This window comes from Aedes albopictus, chromosome 2 (assembly GCF_035046485.1).
Source record: "Aedes albopictus strain Foshan chromosome 2, AalbF5, whole genome shotgun sequence".
In the NCBI taxonomy this organism is placed as follows: Eukaryota; Metazoa; Arthropoda; class Insecta; order Diptera; family Culicidae; genus Aedes; species Aedes albopictus.
Window position 1 is genome coordinate 253,673,341 of NC_085137.1, and position 14,678 is coordinate 253,688,018.

The 14,678-nt window shown below is 45.0% G+C and overlaps 1 protein-coding gene across 1 annotated transcript in view; it reads right to left on the bottom strand.

Moving 5' to 3' along the window:
- LOC109427893 (titin) overlaps window positions 1–14,163 on the bottom strand; it is a 30,928-nt gene extending 16,765 nt beyond the window's left edge. The window contains exons 1-3 of the mRNA XM_019703499.3: window positions 11,342–14,163; window positions 11,123–11,275; window positions 10,964–11,064 (exon numbers count right to left, since the gene is read on the bottom strand). Coding sequence (XP_019559044.3) covers window positions 10,964–11,064; window positions 11,123–11,275; window positions 11,342–13,264 — 2,177 coding nt within the window. The 5' untranslated portion in view covers window positions 13,265–14,163. The remainder of the gene's footprint in view (window positions 1–10,963; window positions 11,065–11,122; window positions 11,276–11,341) is intronic.
- Window positions 14,164–14,678: the final 515 nt, after the last annotated feature.

Genomic DNA, 14,678 nt, shown 5'->3' on the forward strand with positions numbered 1-14,678 from the left:
TCATTTTTTAACTTTTGTACATATGTTCGGACTCAATGAACCGAATAAAATGAAACTTTGAACATCCATGATTCATACTGTTCAGGACGGTGCTGTATTACCCCGATTTCTCTCCCAGGAGAGCGTACTGGCAAGTGATGGGAGAGAAACGACTCCTAGGAAGAATGACGACTTCGTAGCCAATCGTTCGCAGCTACACCAACAGTAGTTAAACTGGAGCCACACGACACACACGCTACACAGTAAACATCGGATTTATAAATGAATTGTTGGACAGGACAGGACAGCAAAAGGGACTAGAAATGTAAGATAATAAATAAAATTGTACTGAACTAACATACAAATAACTAACTAATATTGATAGATAATGAATTGAATATGTAATATGAACTTAAAAACTATGTATGTTGAACTTAAACTAAATAATTAAATATAATTACAGCTAAAAGGAAACTCAAAAATAATAAAACGAGTTTCGCTCATTGGATCGTCCGAAACAACAGTTCCTGGCCAACAAACTTTTAGATTTCTAACTGCGAAGGGAATAATTATCCATTTCGACCGTTTCAATCATCACCACGCGGTAGCAGCAGTTCGCAATGGCGGCCAGATACACATTAGACTGTCCCAAAAAAAATCGATGTTCGAAAAGTCAAGGTGCTCAACCCTTAAATGAAAGATATGCATATTTGAAGCGTTTTTGTAGAACATTTCGATTTTCTAAAAAATCGTGTAGAGGTTCCGCCAGGGCGATTTTTGAAAAATGACCCTTTTTCATGAAAATTCTGAAAAAAATATTTTTTTCGTAATATTTTTTCAACATCTGAATTTTTTAAATATTTTTATATTTCCCTATGGACCTATAGGCATTCTTTATGGGTATTAGTTTTTGAAATAATGTGTTTATATTGACAGCAGAACCTTTTTTGTGCTGATAAAATGTCTATTTTTTAAGCATTTTTCTTCAAAATTTGCTAAAAAAACACATGTACAAATTTTTATTTTCAACCATGGAAATTTCATCTGATAGTACTATTCGTATGCGTCATTTCTCTAAAAAAAGATTTAAAATATCTTGTCTATAAGCTGAGATATTACGCTTTTCAAGAATGGACAATTTTTCAAATATTTGCAAAACTTTGTACGTTGGTCTTTGTGCCACCCTAATTCATTTTCATTCATTTATTTAGTACACATCAAATTCATGATAATACTGAATCAACAATTTGCCGCCATAATACTCGATTTGCAGCTGCAGCTCTCCATCCTCGGTCACGCCCAACACTCGCCAGATCACGCTCCACCTGGTCCGCCCATCGTGCTCTCTGCGCTCCACGCCTTCTTGTACCAACCGGATGGTTAGCAAACACCAACTTTGCAGGGTTGTTGTCCGGCATTCTTGCAACATGCCCTGCCCATCGTATCCTTCCAGCTTTGGCCACTTTCTGGATACTGTGTTCGCCGTAAAGTGCAGCGAGCTCGTGGTTCATCCTTCTCCGCCACACAGCGTTCTCCTGCACACCGCCGAAGATCGTCCTTAGCACCCGTCGCTCGAAAACTCCGAGTGCTTGCAGGTCCTCCTCGAGCATCGTCCATGTCTCGTGTCCGTAGAGAACCACCGGTCTTATTAACGTCTTGTACATGGTACATTTGGTGCGGGGGTGAATCTTTTTTGACCGCAGTTTCTTCTGGAGCCCATAGTAGGCACGACTTCCACTGATGATGCGCCTTCGCATTTCACGGCTCACGTTATTGTCAGCCGTTAGCAAGGAACCGAGGTAGACGAATTCTTCTACCACCTCGAAAGTATCCCCGTCTATCGTAACATTGCTGCCAAGGCTTGTCCTGTCTCGCTCAGTCCCACCTACCAGCATGTACTTTGTCTTAGCCGCATTCACCACCAGTCCGACCTTTGCTGCTTCACGTTTCAGGCGGGTGTACTGTTCTGCCACCGTTCCAAATGTTCTGGCAATAATATCCATGTCATCCGCAAAACAGACAAATTGGCTGGATTTCGTGAAGATCGTACCCCGGCTGTTGAGCCCGGCTCGTCGCATAACACCTTCCAGGGCGATGTTGAATAGTAGGCAGGAAAGTCCATCACCTTGTCGTAGTCCCGTCGAGATTCAAATGAACTGAATAGCTCACCCGAAATCCTTACGCTGTTCTGCACACCGTCCATCGTTGCTCTTATCAGTCTAGTCAGCTTCCCGGGGAAGCTGTTCTCGTCCATAATTTTCCATAGCTCTGTGCGGTCGATACTGTCGTATGCCGCTTTGAAGTCGATGAACAGGTGATGCGTTGGGACCTGGTATTCACGGCATTTCTGGAGGATTTGCCGTACGGATCTGGTCCGTTGTCGACCGGCTGTCAATGAAACCGGCTTGGTAACTTCCCACGAACTCATTTACTTTAGGTGAAAGACGACGGAAGATGATCTGAGATAGCACTTTGTAGGCGGCATTCAAAACGGTGATCGCTCGAAAGTTCTCACACATTAACTTGTCGCCTTTCTTGTGGATGGGACAGATTATCCCTTCCTTCCACTCCTCCGGTAGCTGTTAGGTTTCCCAGATCTTGACTACTAACTGGTGCAGACAGGTGGCCAACTTTTCCGGGCCCATCTTGATGAGTTCTGCTGCGATACCGTCCTTACCAGCCGCTTTGTTGTTTTTCAGCTGGTGGATGGCATCCTTAACTTCCCTCAGCGTGGGAGTTGGTTCGTTCCCGTCCTCTGCTGCACCAACATAGTCATTTCCTCCGCTGCCTTGGTCCTCCGTGCCTACATTCTCTTCGCCATTCAGGTGCTCGTCGAAGTGCTGCTTCCACCTTTCGATCACCTCACGTTTGTCCGTCAGGAGGCTCCCTTCCTTATCCCTGCATATTTCGGCTTGCGGCACGTAGCCTTTGCGGGATGCGTTGAGCTTCTGGTAGAACTTGCGTGTTTCCTGTGAACGGCACAGCAGTTCCATTTCCTCGCACTCCGCTTCTTCCAGGCGGCGCTTTTTCTCCCGGAAGAGACGGGTCTGCTGCTTCCGCTTCTGTCTGTATCGCTCCACATTCTGTCGGGTTCCGTGCTGCAGCATTACCGCCCGCGCTGTATCCTTCTTCTCCAGAACCGCTCTACACTCCTCGTCGAACCAATCATTTCGTCGACTCCGTTCTACGTACCCGATAGTGCTCTCGGCTGCGTTGTTGATGGCTGCTTTCACTGTACTCCAGCAGTCCTCTAGAGGGGCCACATCGAGCACACCCTCGTCCGGTAACGCTGCCTCGAGATTCTGCGCGTATGCGGTGGCGACATCCGGTTGCTTCAGTCGCTCTAGATCGTACCGGGGCGGCCGCCGGTAATGTACATTGTTAATAACGGAGGGTTTTGGGCGCAGTTTAACCATCACCAGGTAGTGATCGGAGTCAATATTAGCGCCACGATAGGTCCTGACGTCGATAATGTCGGAGAAGTGCCGTCCATCAATCAGAACGTGGTCGATTTGCGATTCCGTTTGTTGTGGTGATCTCCAGGTGTAACGATACGGAAGGCTGTGCTGGAAGAAGGTGCTACGAATGGCCATGTTCTTGGAGGCGGCGAAATCGATGAGGCGTAGGCCATTTTCGTTCGTCAGCTGGTGGGCGCTGAACTTTCCAATCGTCGGTCTGAATTCCTCCTCCTGGCCTACCTGAGCGTTTAGATCCCCTATGATGATCTTGACGTTGTGGTTTGGGCAGCGGTCGTACTCGCGTTCGAGCTGCGCGTAAAATGCGTCTTTGTCATCATCAGTGCTTCCGGAGTGAGGGCTGTGCACGTTTATTATGCTAATGTTGAAGAATCGGCCCTTGATCCTCAACCTGCACATTCTTTCGTCGATCGGCCACCAACCGATCACGCGCCTCTGCATGTCGCCCATCACTATAAAAGCTGTTCCCAGCTCACGTGTGTTGCCGCAACTCTGGTAGATGGTATGATTACCTCTAAACGTTCGCACCATAGATCCTGTCCAACACACCTCCTGCAGCGCTACGATTCCGAACCCGCGGTCCTTCAGTATATCGGCGAGTATGCGGGTGCTCCCGATGAAGTTGAGAGATCTGCAGTTCCACGTACCGAGCTTCCAATCGCAAGTCCCTTTTCGTCGCTGTGGTCGTCGCCATTGGTATCGGTTCGCATTCTTCTCTTGTTGATTTTCCGGTGCTAGTCTTTTTTACGGCTAGCGCGCAGGGCCTGACACCAACCCACTAACCCAGGGAGCTGGGCTTACCTTCCCGGAAGCTACGGGTTCTACATTGGCATTTCCTCCAACTACAGTGCTAAATAGCTAGCCTCGAGCGCCAGTCTTCGCCGGGGGTTGTGTTTTTAATGGGCGCCCAGGAGATAATATTTTACCTGAGCTTCCACCCCCTTGTGCCACCCTAATGTATGTATATTAATGAAGGTTAGGCTTGAAATAAAAGCTTTACTTGTTAGATGGTTCAAACATGGATTGTTTTATATTCTGGGATGGTTGGCAGTAGATTCATGAAAGGCTTTTATGTGAATAACTACAACATTGACGAGTGTCGTGATTACTGGTAGCGACGTATTAAGTTCGAGATTATTTCATGGAATCCCTGACAACTGCGCCCTTTTTTGTTAAGTAGGTATAATCATTCAGTTCAGAGATTACGTCATGGTGATGAAATCAATAAAAAACCTAATAAATTCAAGATAGATTCGAAATGGGCTTTTTATATAGTAGACCAAATTTAGTTTTCGTAGAAATAAGTGATTTTTTCTCTTAAACATTACAGGTAGAATCAACTCTTTTTTTTTAATTTCAACACAAATTTAGAATGAAAAACAGTATGGAAGGAATATGTATGCATTTAAATTACAAAAAAAAATGTGTAAATTGTGAAAAATGCTGTTTCTCTGTTAAATTTTAGACAAGGTCTTGTAATCACATTCAAATCACGACTTAGGAAGTCCAGAACTTCCCACAGATTTGAAAATTCAATTCTTAAGCTCTATCAAAAAGCAAAACTTCAGACAAATGAATGCATCAGTAAGTCTCAAGGTAAAGGCACAATTTTCAAATTGGACGATTTCATATGTAATTCGGCATTGTGGTGCAAAGTTGATTGGACAAACGCCGTTTGTCATACAAAATTGCCAACTTTGAGATGCTATAACTACATTTTCTTCAATGAAATGAGTTCAAATTTTGACACAAAACTAGAAATAATGCTGAATTTCGCGTATGAGAAATACAAAACGTTTCTGATCACATATCTTGGCGCTGCAAGGCAACTAAAATGTACAAAACTGATCGGACAGCAACACACGTGTAAATCAAAGGGCTGCGTTGTCCGATCACTTCTTAATATTTTGGTTACCATGTCACGCCCAAACTTGCGATCAGAAATTATTTGTATTTTGTATACACAAAATTCAGCATATTTGTGGTTTCACGTGAATTTGAGATCTTGAAGCATTGAGGAATCAACATTTAAACATCAGAAAACTAAGTACTTCCCCAAAAGCTAAATATTGTGTTTAATATTATAAATTTCGTTTGAATCAATTTTAACCTAATTAGGTTTTTTATATTGATTTCACCGTCATTATGTAACCACTGAATGGAATGATTATTCCTACTTAACAAAAAAAGGGCGCAGTAGTCGGGGATTCCATGAAATAATCTCGAACTTAATAAGTCGCTACCAGTAATCACGACACCCGTCAATGTTGTAGTTATTCACATAAAGGCCTTTCATGAATCTACTGCTAACCATCCCAGAATATAAAACAATCCATGTTTGAATCATCTAACAAGTAAAGCTTTTATTTTAAGCCTAACCTTTATTAATATACATACATTAGGGTGGCACAAAGTCCAACGTACAAAGTTTTGCAAATATTTGAAAAATTGTCCATCCTCTAAAAGCGTAATATCTCAGCTTATACACAAGATATTTTAAATCTTTTTTTAGAGAAATGACGCATATCAATAGTACTATCAGATGAAATTTCCATGGTTGAAAATAAAAAATAATACATGTGTTTTTTTAGCAAATTTTGAAGAAAAATGCTTAAAAAATAGACCTTTTATCAGCACAAAAAAGGTTCTGCTGTCAATATAAACACATTATTTCAAAAACTAATACCCTTAAAGAATGCCTATAGGTCAATAGGAAAATATAAAAATATTTAAAAAAATCAGAAGTTGAAAAAATATTACGAAAAAAATAGTTTTTTTCAGAATTTTCATGATAAAGGGTCATTTTTCAAAAATCGCCCTGGCGGAACCTCTAAACGATTTTTTAGAAAATCGAAATGTTCTACAAAAATGCTTCAAATATGCATATCTTTCATTTAAGGGTTGAGCACCTTGACTTTTCGAACATCGATTTTTTTTTGGGACAGTCTAATACACATGCGTTTGCGGTCGTTCAATAGATACCGAACAAGAGATGTGCCAGTGCGGTGATTGTTTGCGGACTATACATCACGCATGTACTTCAACAAGACGAACTATCGCGGGGAACTGCGTTGTGTGTGTTCGTTGTATGGAGAAAGATACCCCACCGGCGCGATCGCTGTCGAGAAGATCCTCTAGTTCAACTGCCCGTGCGAGAATTCTCCTTGCGTTGAAGCGACTGGACGACGAAAGAGTTCTGCTGGAGAAGGCAGCCGAGGAGAAGGTTATGCGGGAGAAAGTGTATCTAGTGAAGAAGTACGACCTCATGCAGGCTCAGCTGAAGAAGCAAGAAGAAGGCTGTGCAAGAAGTCGCCACTCGATGTCGAATATCCACAAGGTGGAACAGTGGCTTCAGAACGATCCCATCACGAATTCTGTTTCTGGCATCGGGTACTATGTAAGGGGCTGTCCATAAACCACGTGGTCATGAGGGGGGGGGTAGGCCAATGACCATTTTGTATGGACAAATAAAATTTTTTGTATGGACCAATGACCACGCGGGGGGGGGGGGGGTTGAAAAGTCCCAAAAAAATGACCACGTGGTTTATGGACAGCCCCTAATCCCCGCCGACGACGAATCACGAACAGGGACAGTTCACAAGCCAAAACCATCGATATCTACGGTAGCCGTTTCAACTCCGAAGTCCGGTCAACTAGCGGAGTTCACCTTCCGCCACAATCCGAGCCTACCACTTGATGCTTCCAAGCGGCACTTGTCTGGGGCAAGTTGCGTACAACCAGATGAGTCCGAATATCAAGTCCAGGACCCGTTGGACTGGAGTCTGACGTGGGATGTGCCCGTCGTTCTCCAACCTCTAGCGGAAGGACAATACGCAGTGGATTTGCAGGAGATTCAGCGGAAATTGTGTGGTGTACAGCATTGTCTGCCAAAGCCCAATCAGCAGTCCGTGGGTCCATCGTCATTAAACCCACCGACGGGCGGAAGTCAACCAGTCACCAGTCATGAAGCCAGCACTTTGAAGCAGGAGGTTCCGATTACAACGCCAGTAGTGGTAAGTGATCCGCAACCGAGCCAGGTAACGCTGGATCAAACCGCCTACCACGCCGGTCAGTCGTCCGATCTCGAAGCACTACCTACCGAGCGTCAAGGACCTGTATCAGTAACTCCGGTAAGTCAGCCGTGCTCTGATTATACGTTATCACACATAAGAACATACACAGTGACGTTTAAAGTACCAAAGCTTTCTTCAGTAACCGAACCATGCAAGCCCCTCCATCCTCTTCGGCACAGTGCATCTACGTTTCACCCAACATACAAAAGCACACCCCATGTCCGCCCCACAGTTGCCCCTTTCGTGCACTTCGCTGAAAACCCAATTGCATCGTCTTCTGGATTGTCAACGTTTGCCCCTGTACGAACCGTTTCAAGCCATACGCTACCAGCAGAGTCATCAATCGCTGTTAATAGTGGTCCTCCGATTCTTATTCCGACGTCCGACTCAACTTATACCCTCGGTCAGACTGCTGCTCCGTGGATCAACGCTCCGACATCTCAACAACTCGCTGCCAGACACATCGTTCCCAAAGAACTCCCACTCTTTTCGGGCGATCCTGTCGAGTGGCCGTTGTTTGTGAGCTGTTACCAAAACACGACGCAGTTACGAAGTTACCCAGTGCGAAGTTTGCTCCTGGAAGAGCATTGCCAGTGCCCTCTGTGTGAGAAAAAGCGTCGGCCTGACGACGAGTTACACGATGTGATTGAAGAGTGCTTCTTGGCGGAAAGCATAGGAGTTGCCGTAACTCCGGTACTGAAAAGTTCTGATGAGATGCGATCAATAAAAATCCTCGAGGACACGACTGTGCGTCTACCTTCTCGACGGTTCCAGACAGGGCTGATCTGGAAATATGACCATGTCGAGTTTCCGGACAGCAAACCCATGGCAGTGCATCGACTGCAATCTTTGGAACTGCGAAATCCTGAGATTTTCGAGAATCTTAAACAACAGATAGTCGAGTACGTGGAGAAGGGATATGCTCACAAAATCAAGCAGGAAGAGATCGCCAACTCAGATCCCAAGAGACCATGGTATCTGCCCTTGGGAGTAGTAGCTCATCCCAAAAAATCTGGAGAAGTGTGGATTGCTTGGGACGCCATGGCAGCGGTACATGGTAAATAGCTCAACTCTGCTCTGCTAGCAGGACCAGTTCTGCCGACATCCCTTCCGTTTGTTATCTCTAGATACCACCAACGTCCGATTGCCAACAGTGGTGGATCTCAGCGGTTCATCTTTCGAAGTGATCTCTCCAAGACGCCGGATACGTATTCGGTGGAAATTGCAAGTTTTGGCGTAATCTGCTCGCCAATCCACGCGAAAGCTGAACTCCACACAAGGTACTTGATGTCAAGTTCGAAAAAGGGTCTCTCACGGGTCGGGGACATCGCAGAGGAACAAATGAGGAGCTTCATGATCCACACTTCTTCAAGTTCAGATGGCAAATTGCGAGAACAGATTCAGGGAATCAACAACGATTTGGCTTCTGCATTCATCAACACCGTAATCCACAGGCGCTTCAATGCACCGGCGGTACCACATATGGGGGGTGCTTGGAAGCGCATGGTTCGGTCAATTAAGTGTGCTTTGGATGGGCTATTTTCCGAATGCAAGTCGAATGAAGAATCTTTGGTAATTCCGCTGTTCAAAGCAGAGTCTGTGGTAAATTCGAGGCCGTTGACCTACATGCCGATAGAAACCGCGGAACACGAGGTACTAACGCCAATATGCCTCCTCCTTTTAAGCACTAGTGCTGTGAATCAACCTCCGACTCAACATACCGATGAGAAGGTTGCTCTACGATTCAGGTGGTTCGTTGATTCCAAACCGGTCTCGGCCGGTGACTTGGTGATGGTAGTAGAAGACCGATTACGAAATGGATGGATCAGGGGACGAGTTCTACGTGCATGTGGGACGGAAGATGTCGTAGCGCAAATATAAAAGCATCAACTGGCGTTCTGCGACGTGCGATGGATAAACTGACCGTCCTGGAAGTAGCAGCTACTGCTCGTGAGGACACGGAGCAATACGGGTCGGGGAATGTTCAGGACGGTGCTGTATTACCCCGATTTCTCTCCCAGGAGAGCGTACTGGCAAGTGATGGGAGAGAAACGACTCCTAGGAAGAATGACGACTTCGTAGCCAATCGTTCGCAGCTACACCAACAGTAGTTAAACTGGAGCCACACGACACACACGCTACACAGTAAACTTCGGATTTATAAATGAATTGTTGGACAGGACAGGACAGCAAAAGGGACTAGAAATGTAAGATAATAATAAATAAAATTGTACTGAACTAACATACAAATAACTAACTAATATTGATAGATAATGAATTGAATATGTAATATGAACTTAAAAACTATGTATGTTGAACTTAAACTAAATAATTAAATATAATTACAGCTAAAAGCAAACTTAAAAATAATAAAACGAGTTTCGCTCATTGGATCGTCCGAAACAACAGTTCCTGGCCAACACATACATATATGGAACATTGGAAAGCATTTGACTTAGCTTTACATTTTCTATGAGAGAAAAGAAGTAAAAGTAAATGACGTTATTTAACGACATATCAGAAAATTGTTCTAATTTTCACATGTATCTCACTACTTTTTCAATTTATTGCCGGCTGTTTTGTTTGCCATTCAGGACATACATACATATATATATTCAAGTCAATCAGATGCAATTTAATTGAACTAAAATTATAATCTTGAATTTTGGAACGATGTTGAAGTTTTGGTTTATTAAAAAAAACCTAATCGCTATAATGTTGTTCCTTGTCAACAAATTAAAGCGAGGTTTTAAGATAACTCAAACGTTTTAGCTTATTATACTAGGTAGTCATGAAGGATCAAATTGCATTCAATGAACTAAAATTCAAAGATACATTATACAGAACAACTTAAAGTAGAATAACCCAATATTGCCCAAATTCGGGCCATTGTTACACAACTAGTTGATCATCCCTGTACAATGGTTAAAAGATAACAACCATTATTTTTCTCCACTTCAGCGCATGGATTATGCTGCAAAAGTTATGCTTCAAGCATGGTTGCAGCCGGCGCATAAATACACCCATCCACATCGACACCCAAATACACGTCGACCAAAGAATGAGTAAACAAAACAGAAAACCTGAACGATGACGACATGCCTGCCGACGACCTGAGCGAGATGACGGACGATGATGTCATGCCGCCTTCTGCCCTGTGCCCGACCGATCGTACTGAAATGTAAATTAACAACACGCGACGTATGTAGGCACATACGAACGAACGAAGGAAGGCGATCTCAATTGACCATCTACGGGAGTGCTGTTCAATGTATAGCGTGCACTGCTGCAGTTCAGTAGGAGAAACAGGTTTTTGCCGAGGTGCCCGGGCGCGCGCGACTTCGTCGCCGGCCCGGCACTTGAGTCAGAGACGTCGGAGCGTGAATGTTTCTCGGGGGAGAATTCATTTGCGTGGTCGTCGGAAGAAATACTCACCCACAGGTACAGATCTCACAGATGCATTGCTCCTTGGTGACTTTCTCGGTTTGCCGATTCAATTTGCTAAGATCGCTGCGATCTTTGATGATGACTTTGTCCTGTAAGAAAGAGTGAGTCAATGTTGCGCTCTATGCCTTCTCAAACTTCAATACTCACAACTGTATCGCGAGACTGAAGGTTCTTAATCCGCTCAGACTCGTTCAACTCGGTGCGACCACTGCTTTCTTCAAGGTAACTGATTTTTTCCAGCACATCTGTGTGCTTTTTCTGGTCTACCGTCGTCCATTGCTTAGTTTTCGCATCGTAGACCTGGACATTAGAATATACTTATCAGAAACCATCGTTAGAACTAAGAATCAACCTTCTAGGACCTACCTTGGTCAGCTGGATCGTTGTGGTGATGTTGGCCAGCTCGGGTCGCTCGACCTCCAGTTCGTGGACGATTTCCTCAGGAATGGCCACGGTGATGTCCTTCTCAAGGATGGTCTTCTGGTCGACCAGCTCCCAACGTTTCGTTTTCGGATTAAACAGTTTCGCTTCGAAAGATGTTCTCGTGACATTCGTTACGTCATCCTCAATGTCCTGGATAATCACGTCTTTGGGAACGATCTTCTGGTCGATCAGGCTCAACCGCTTGACCTTCTCGTCGTAGGTCTTGCGCTTTAGGATTGCGGCGTTGGATTCGCGCTGTTCGTAATAATCGGTGACCTTCTTACGAGAACTACTTTTCTCGTCCATTTTCTCGAAATGGGAAGAGCTTTCGTACGTTTTGGTCGTTTCCGCGTGTTGCTTCTGGTGTGAGGAACTGTCCTGCGTTGATTCGGTTGCAAGCTGTGTGCTCTGAATCGTGTTCCCGAGGGAATCATGCGCAGATGACAGGCTTGTGATGGTATGCGCTGAAACGTCTTTAGTCAACATATTGCTACCCACAAGCGGACTAGAATCTTGGATTTTGTAGTTCTCCAGAGAGGTGGAATCTATGACAGAACTCTTCAGGTTGTTGTTCTGAAGGGTACTGGTTGATTTTGTGGAGCTCGATGAGACCCTCTGATCGGCTGCCGATGAAGACATGTACGTGGAAGAGCTGGACGTAGCGTGGTTCGTATCGTGGGCTGAAGAACTGCTTTGAACCACATTTCCACCAGAGGGTGCTGCATATGTTCCACCACTAGTTTGGAATGTTGAGGACGTAAATCCTTGGGCAGATGCTGACGATGATTTCGTGCTAGTGATTTTGTTACCAGCTGAATCATACGTAACCTCTGTTGTCGGAGCATTCTTCTCCGCCATCGAATAACTTTGACTGTCTGCGTAGCGCTTTCCACCTGAACCATCGACGTGAAAAGTGCTAGACTGTTGTAAAACGGAATGATCTCCTCCAAAGTCCCGCAGCTGACCTCCGATGGTCAGCTTTGTGTCTTTTAAATTGGAATCTGACGTTAACTTTTGTACGTCGGCACTATCTGACAGGAATGTTGAGGAATCCAGGAACGATTTGGACGTGGACGATGATTGTGTCTTCGATGAGCTTACATTACTTGACTTCATTACGGAACTGCTTGCATGATGCGCACTAGAAGAACTTTGATCACTTATCATTTTCTCACTACTGCTCATTGACGACTGCTTTATGGCACTGCTGCTAACTGTGGAACTGGCACTGCTACTTTGTACCATTTTGCTACTGGACATGCTTTTTTGTACGTTTGACACACTCATTTTTTCACTGGTATGGCTTTTCGTGGATCCTTGAATGTCTGATATTGTTGCTTTTGCTACCTCATCAAAATTGGTCAAGGCTTCGCGCAATTCCTTGTCACATTTGGAACTGTCACTGATTTTCTGAACGGTCGAAATACGCTTTGTGGAGTCAACCGTGTCACTGGCTATATACTTTATTTCTTGAATTATATTTTCGATTTGCTTCGATCCGATTTGGGCGACCTGACCGGTCGAGTCACTAAACTTTTGACCCTGCTGCGATTCTTTACCACTTGTGCTAGACTTCGATTCACTCATTTTTTGCGACACATCGTGTGCGCCACTAGCAGCCACATGTTCAATTACACTTTTGCTGGTCGAACTGGACGAAGCTGATTGCATTTTACTGCTAGTACTGCTGGTACTGCTACTGCTATACATCGTGGAAGAACCTTGCTGTTGTTGTACATCCGCTACAGCAGCCACCCCAGTTACACCTTGCTCCGTACTGCCAGTAACGAAGTGCACAGATTTTTCCGAGTCAATCAGATTCTGACTCTTCAACTTATCCCGTTCATCTCGCTTCTTTATCCCCATCTTGAACACACTTTCACGCTAATGAGAATAATCAATTTTCAATCACTTGTGCTCGCTTTACAGGCCTATTAGATTCACTTAAACACTTATGCCCGAGAACTTTGCATCACATGCCGTGCATAGTAGGCATTGGTTGATTAATTTCAATAATTCTCTGCCTGCTCTGTTATTTGCCTTTTTCACCCACAACTTTTCTCGGATTGCTATGATGAGGTAATCCGTTTCAGTCGCACCACAAAAAAACACCATAAAAGTAAGTATCACTTTTTCCTCAATCTTCTTAGTAGGAGGCTGTTAGGTACACTATACACTAGCTGCGCGAGCTGCCACGGCAAGTCCGGAGAGAGATCACTTGTTCACTGTTCCACGAGTCCGACGTAACTAAGCGGAGTTTTTAAAATTCATTCAATTAAATATCAACGCGCGAACTCGACGACTGTCGCGCGAAGGTCTTTTCAATCTACGGACAGACGGATCCAACTCGAGAGCAAATCCCGCGCACGCGAGAGAGACTGAGTGGGAACATCCAACACCTACGTACCTTGCGTGAGGCGACAGTCAGACGGACACACAGTACTCCACCGCCCAAAACATGGAATGAGACTGTTACAACAAGCTCAGCGCCAGCGCACTAGAACTGACGACGACGACTGCTATTACCGGTGACACAAAACGAACTAAAAATTGTCCACTTAGGCTCGACCGACGGAACGCCACACCGGCTCCATGCTAAACGATGCGAAAAATGAACTATCTTTCTTCTCTCAAACGAGCGTGCATGAATCGCGCGCGACTCACCTGGTTCATCGACAAATCTCGCGAAATTCTCAGCGCCGGCGACGCGCGGTCATCGCGCTCGCACATCATCTCGCATCCAGCCCAAGTAGGCTGTGGTACACTCACAGACTCCGCGACTCCCGGTCGATCATCGAACGCGATCGAATGGACCAGCAGGCCGGGTTACAACAACTTTTTCACCCCCAAAAGGAAAAATCGCTCCACCGCGGTGAACCGCGAGCGCCGATAAAACTCTCTTTGGAAGTTCGCTGTGCGCCGCGGTAATTTATTGTATGTAAGGTACTTTAATCAACAGCGCCGCGACTGCCGCCGTCGCCAGTCAGCCTGTACTCAATATGTGGAAGCAAAGCCACCGCTTACACATGTGTGGGCAGCAGCAGTAGGCTATGCAGTCGGGGTTCTAAAAATAGAGTCTTGCGTAAACGTACCTTTCTCATCCTGACGCGTTCGGCTGATAGGAGCGCTGGGCTTAAGATGAGATGACTTTCTTTGAGACGAGATTGCACCGGTCGAAGGTGTAGTACCATGTCCTGTCGGAACTCCGCGTTAATTGGACATTTAGTGTGTTTGTTTTGATGCTTTGCAAAATTTTACATGTCAAATTTGTTTGTTTAAT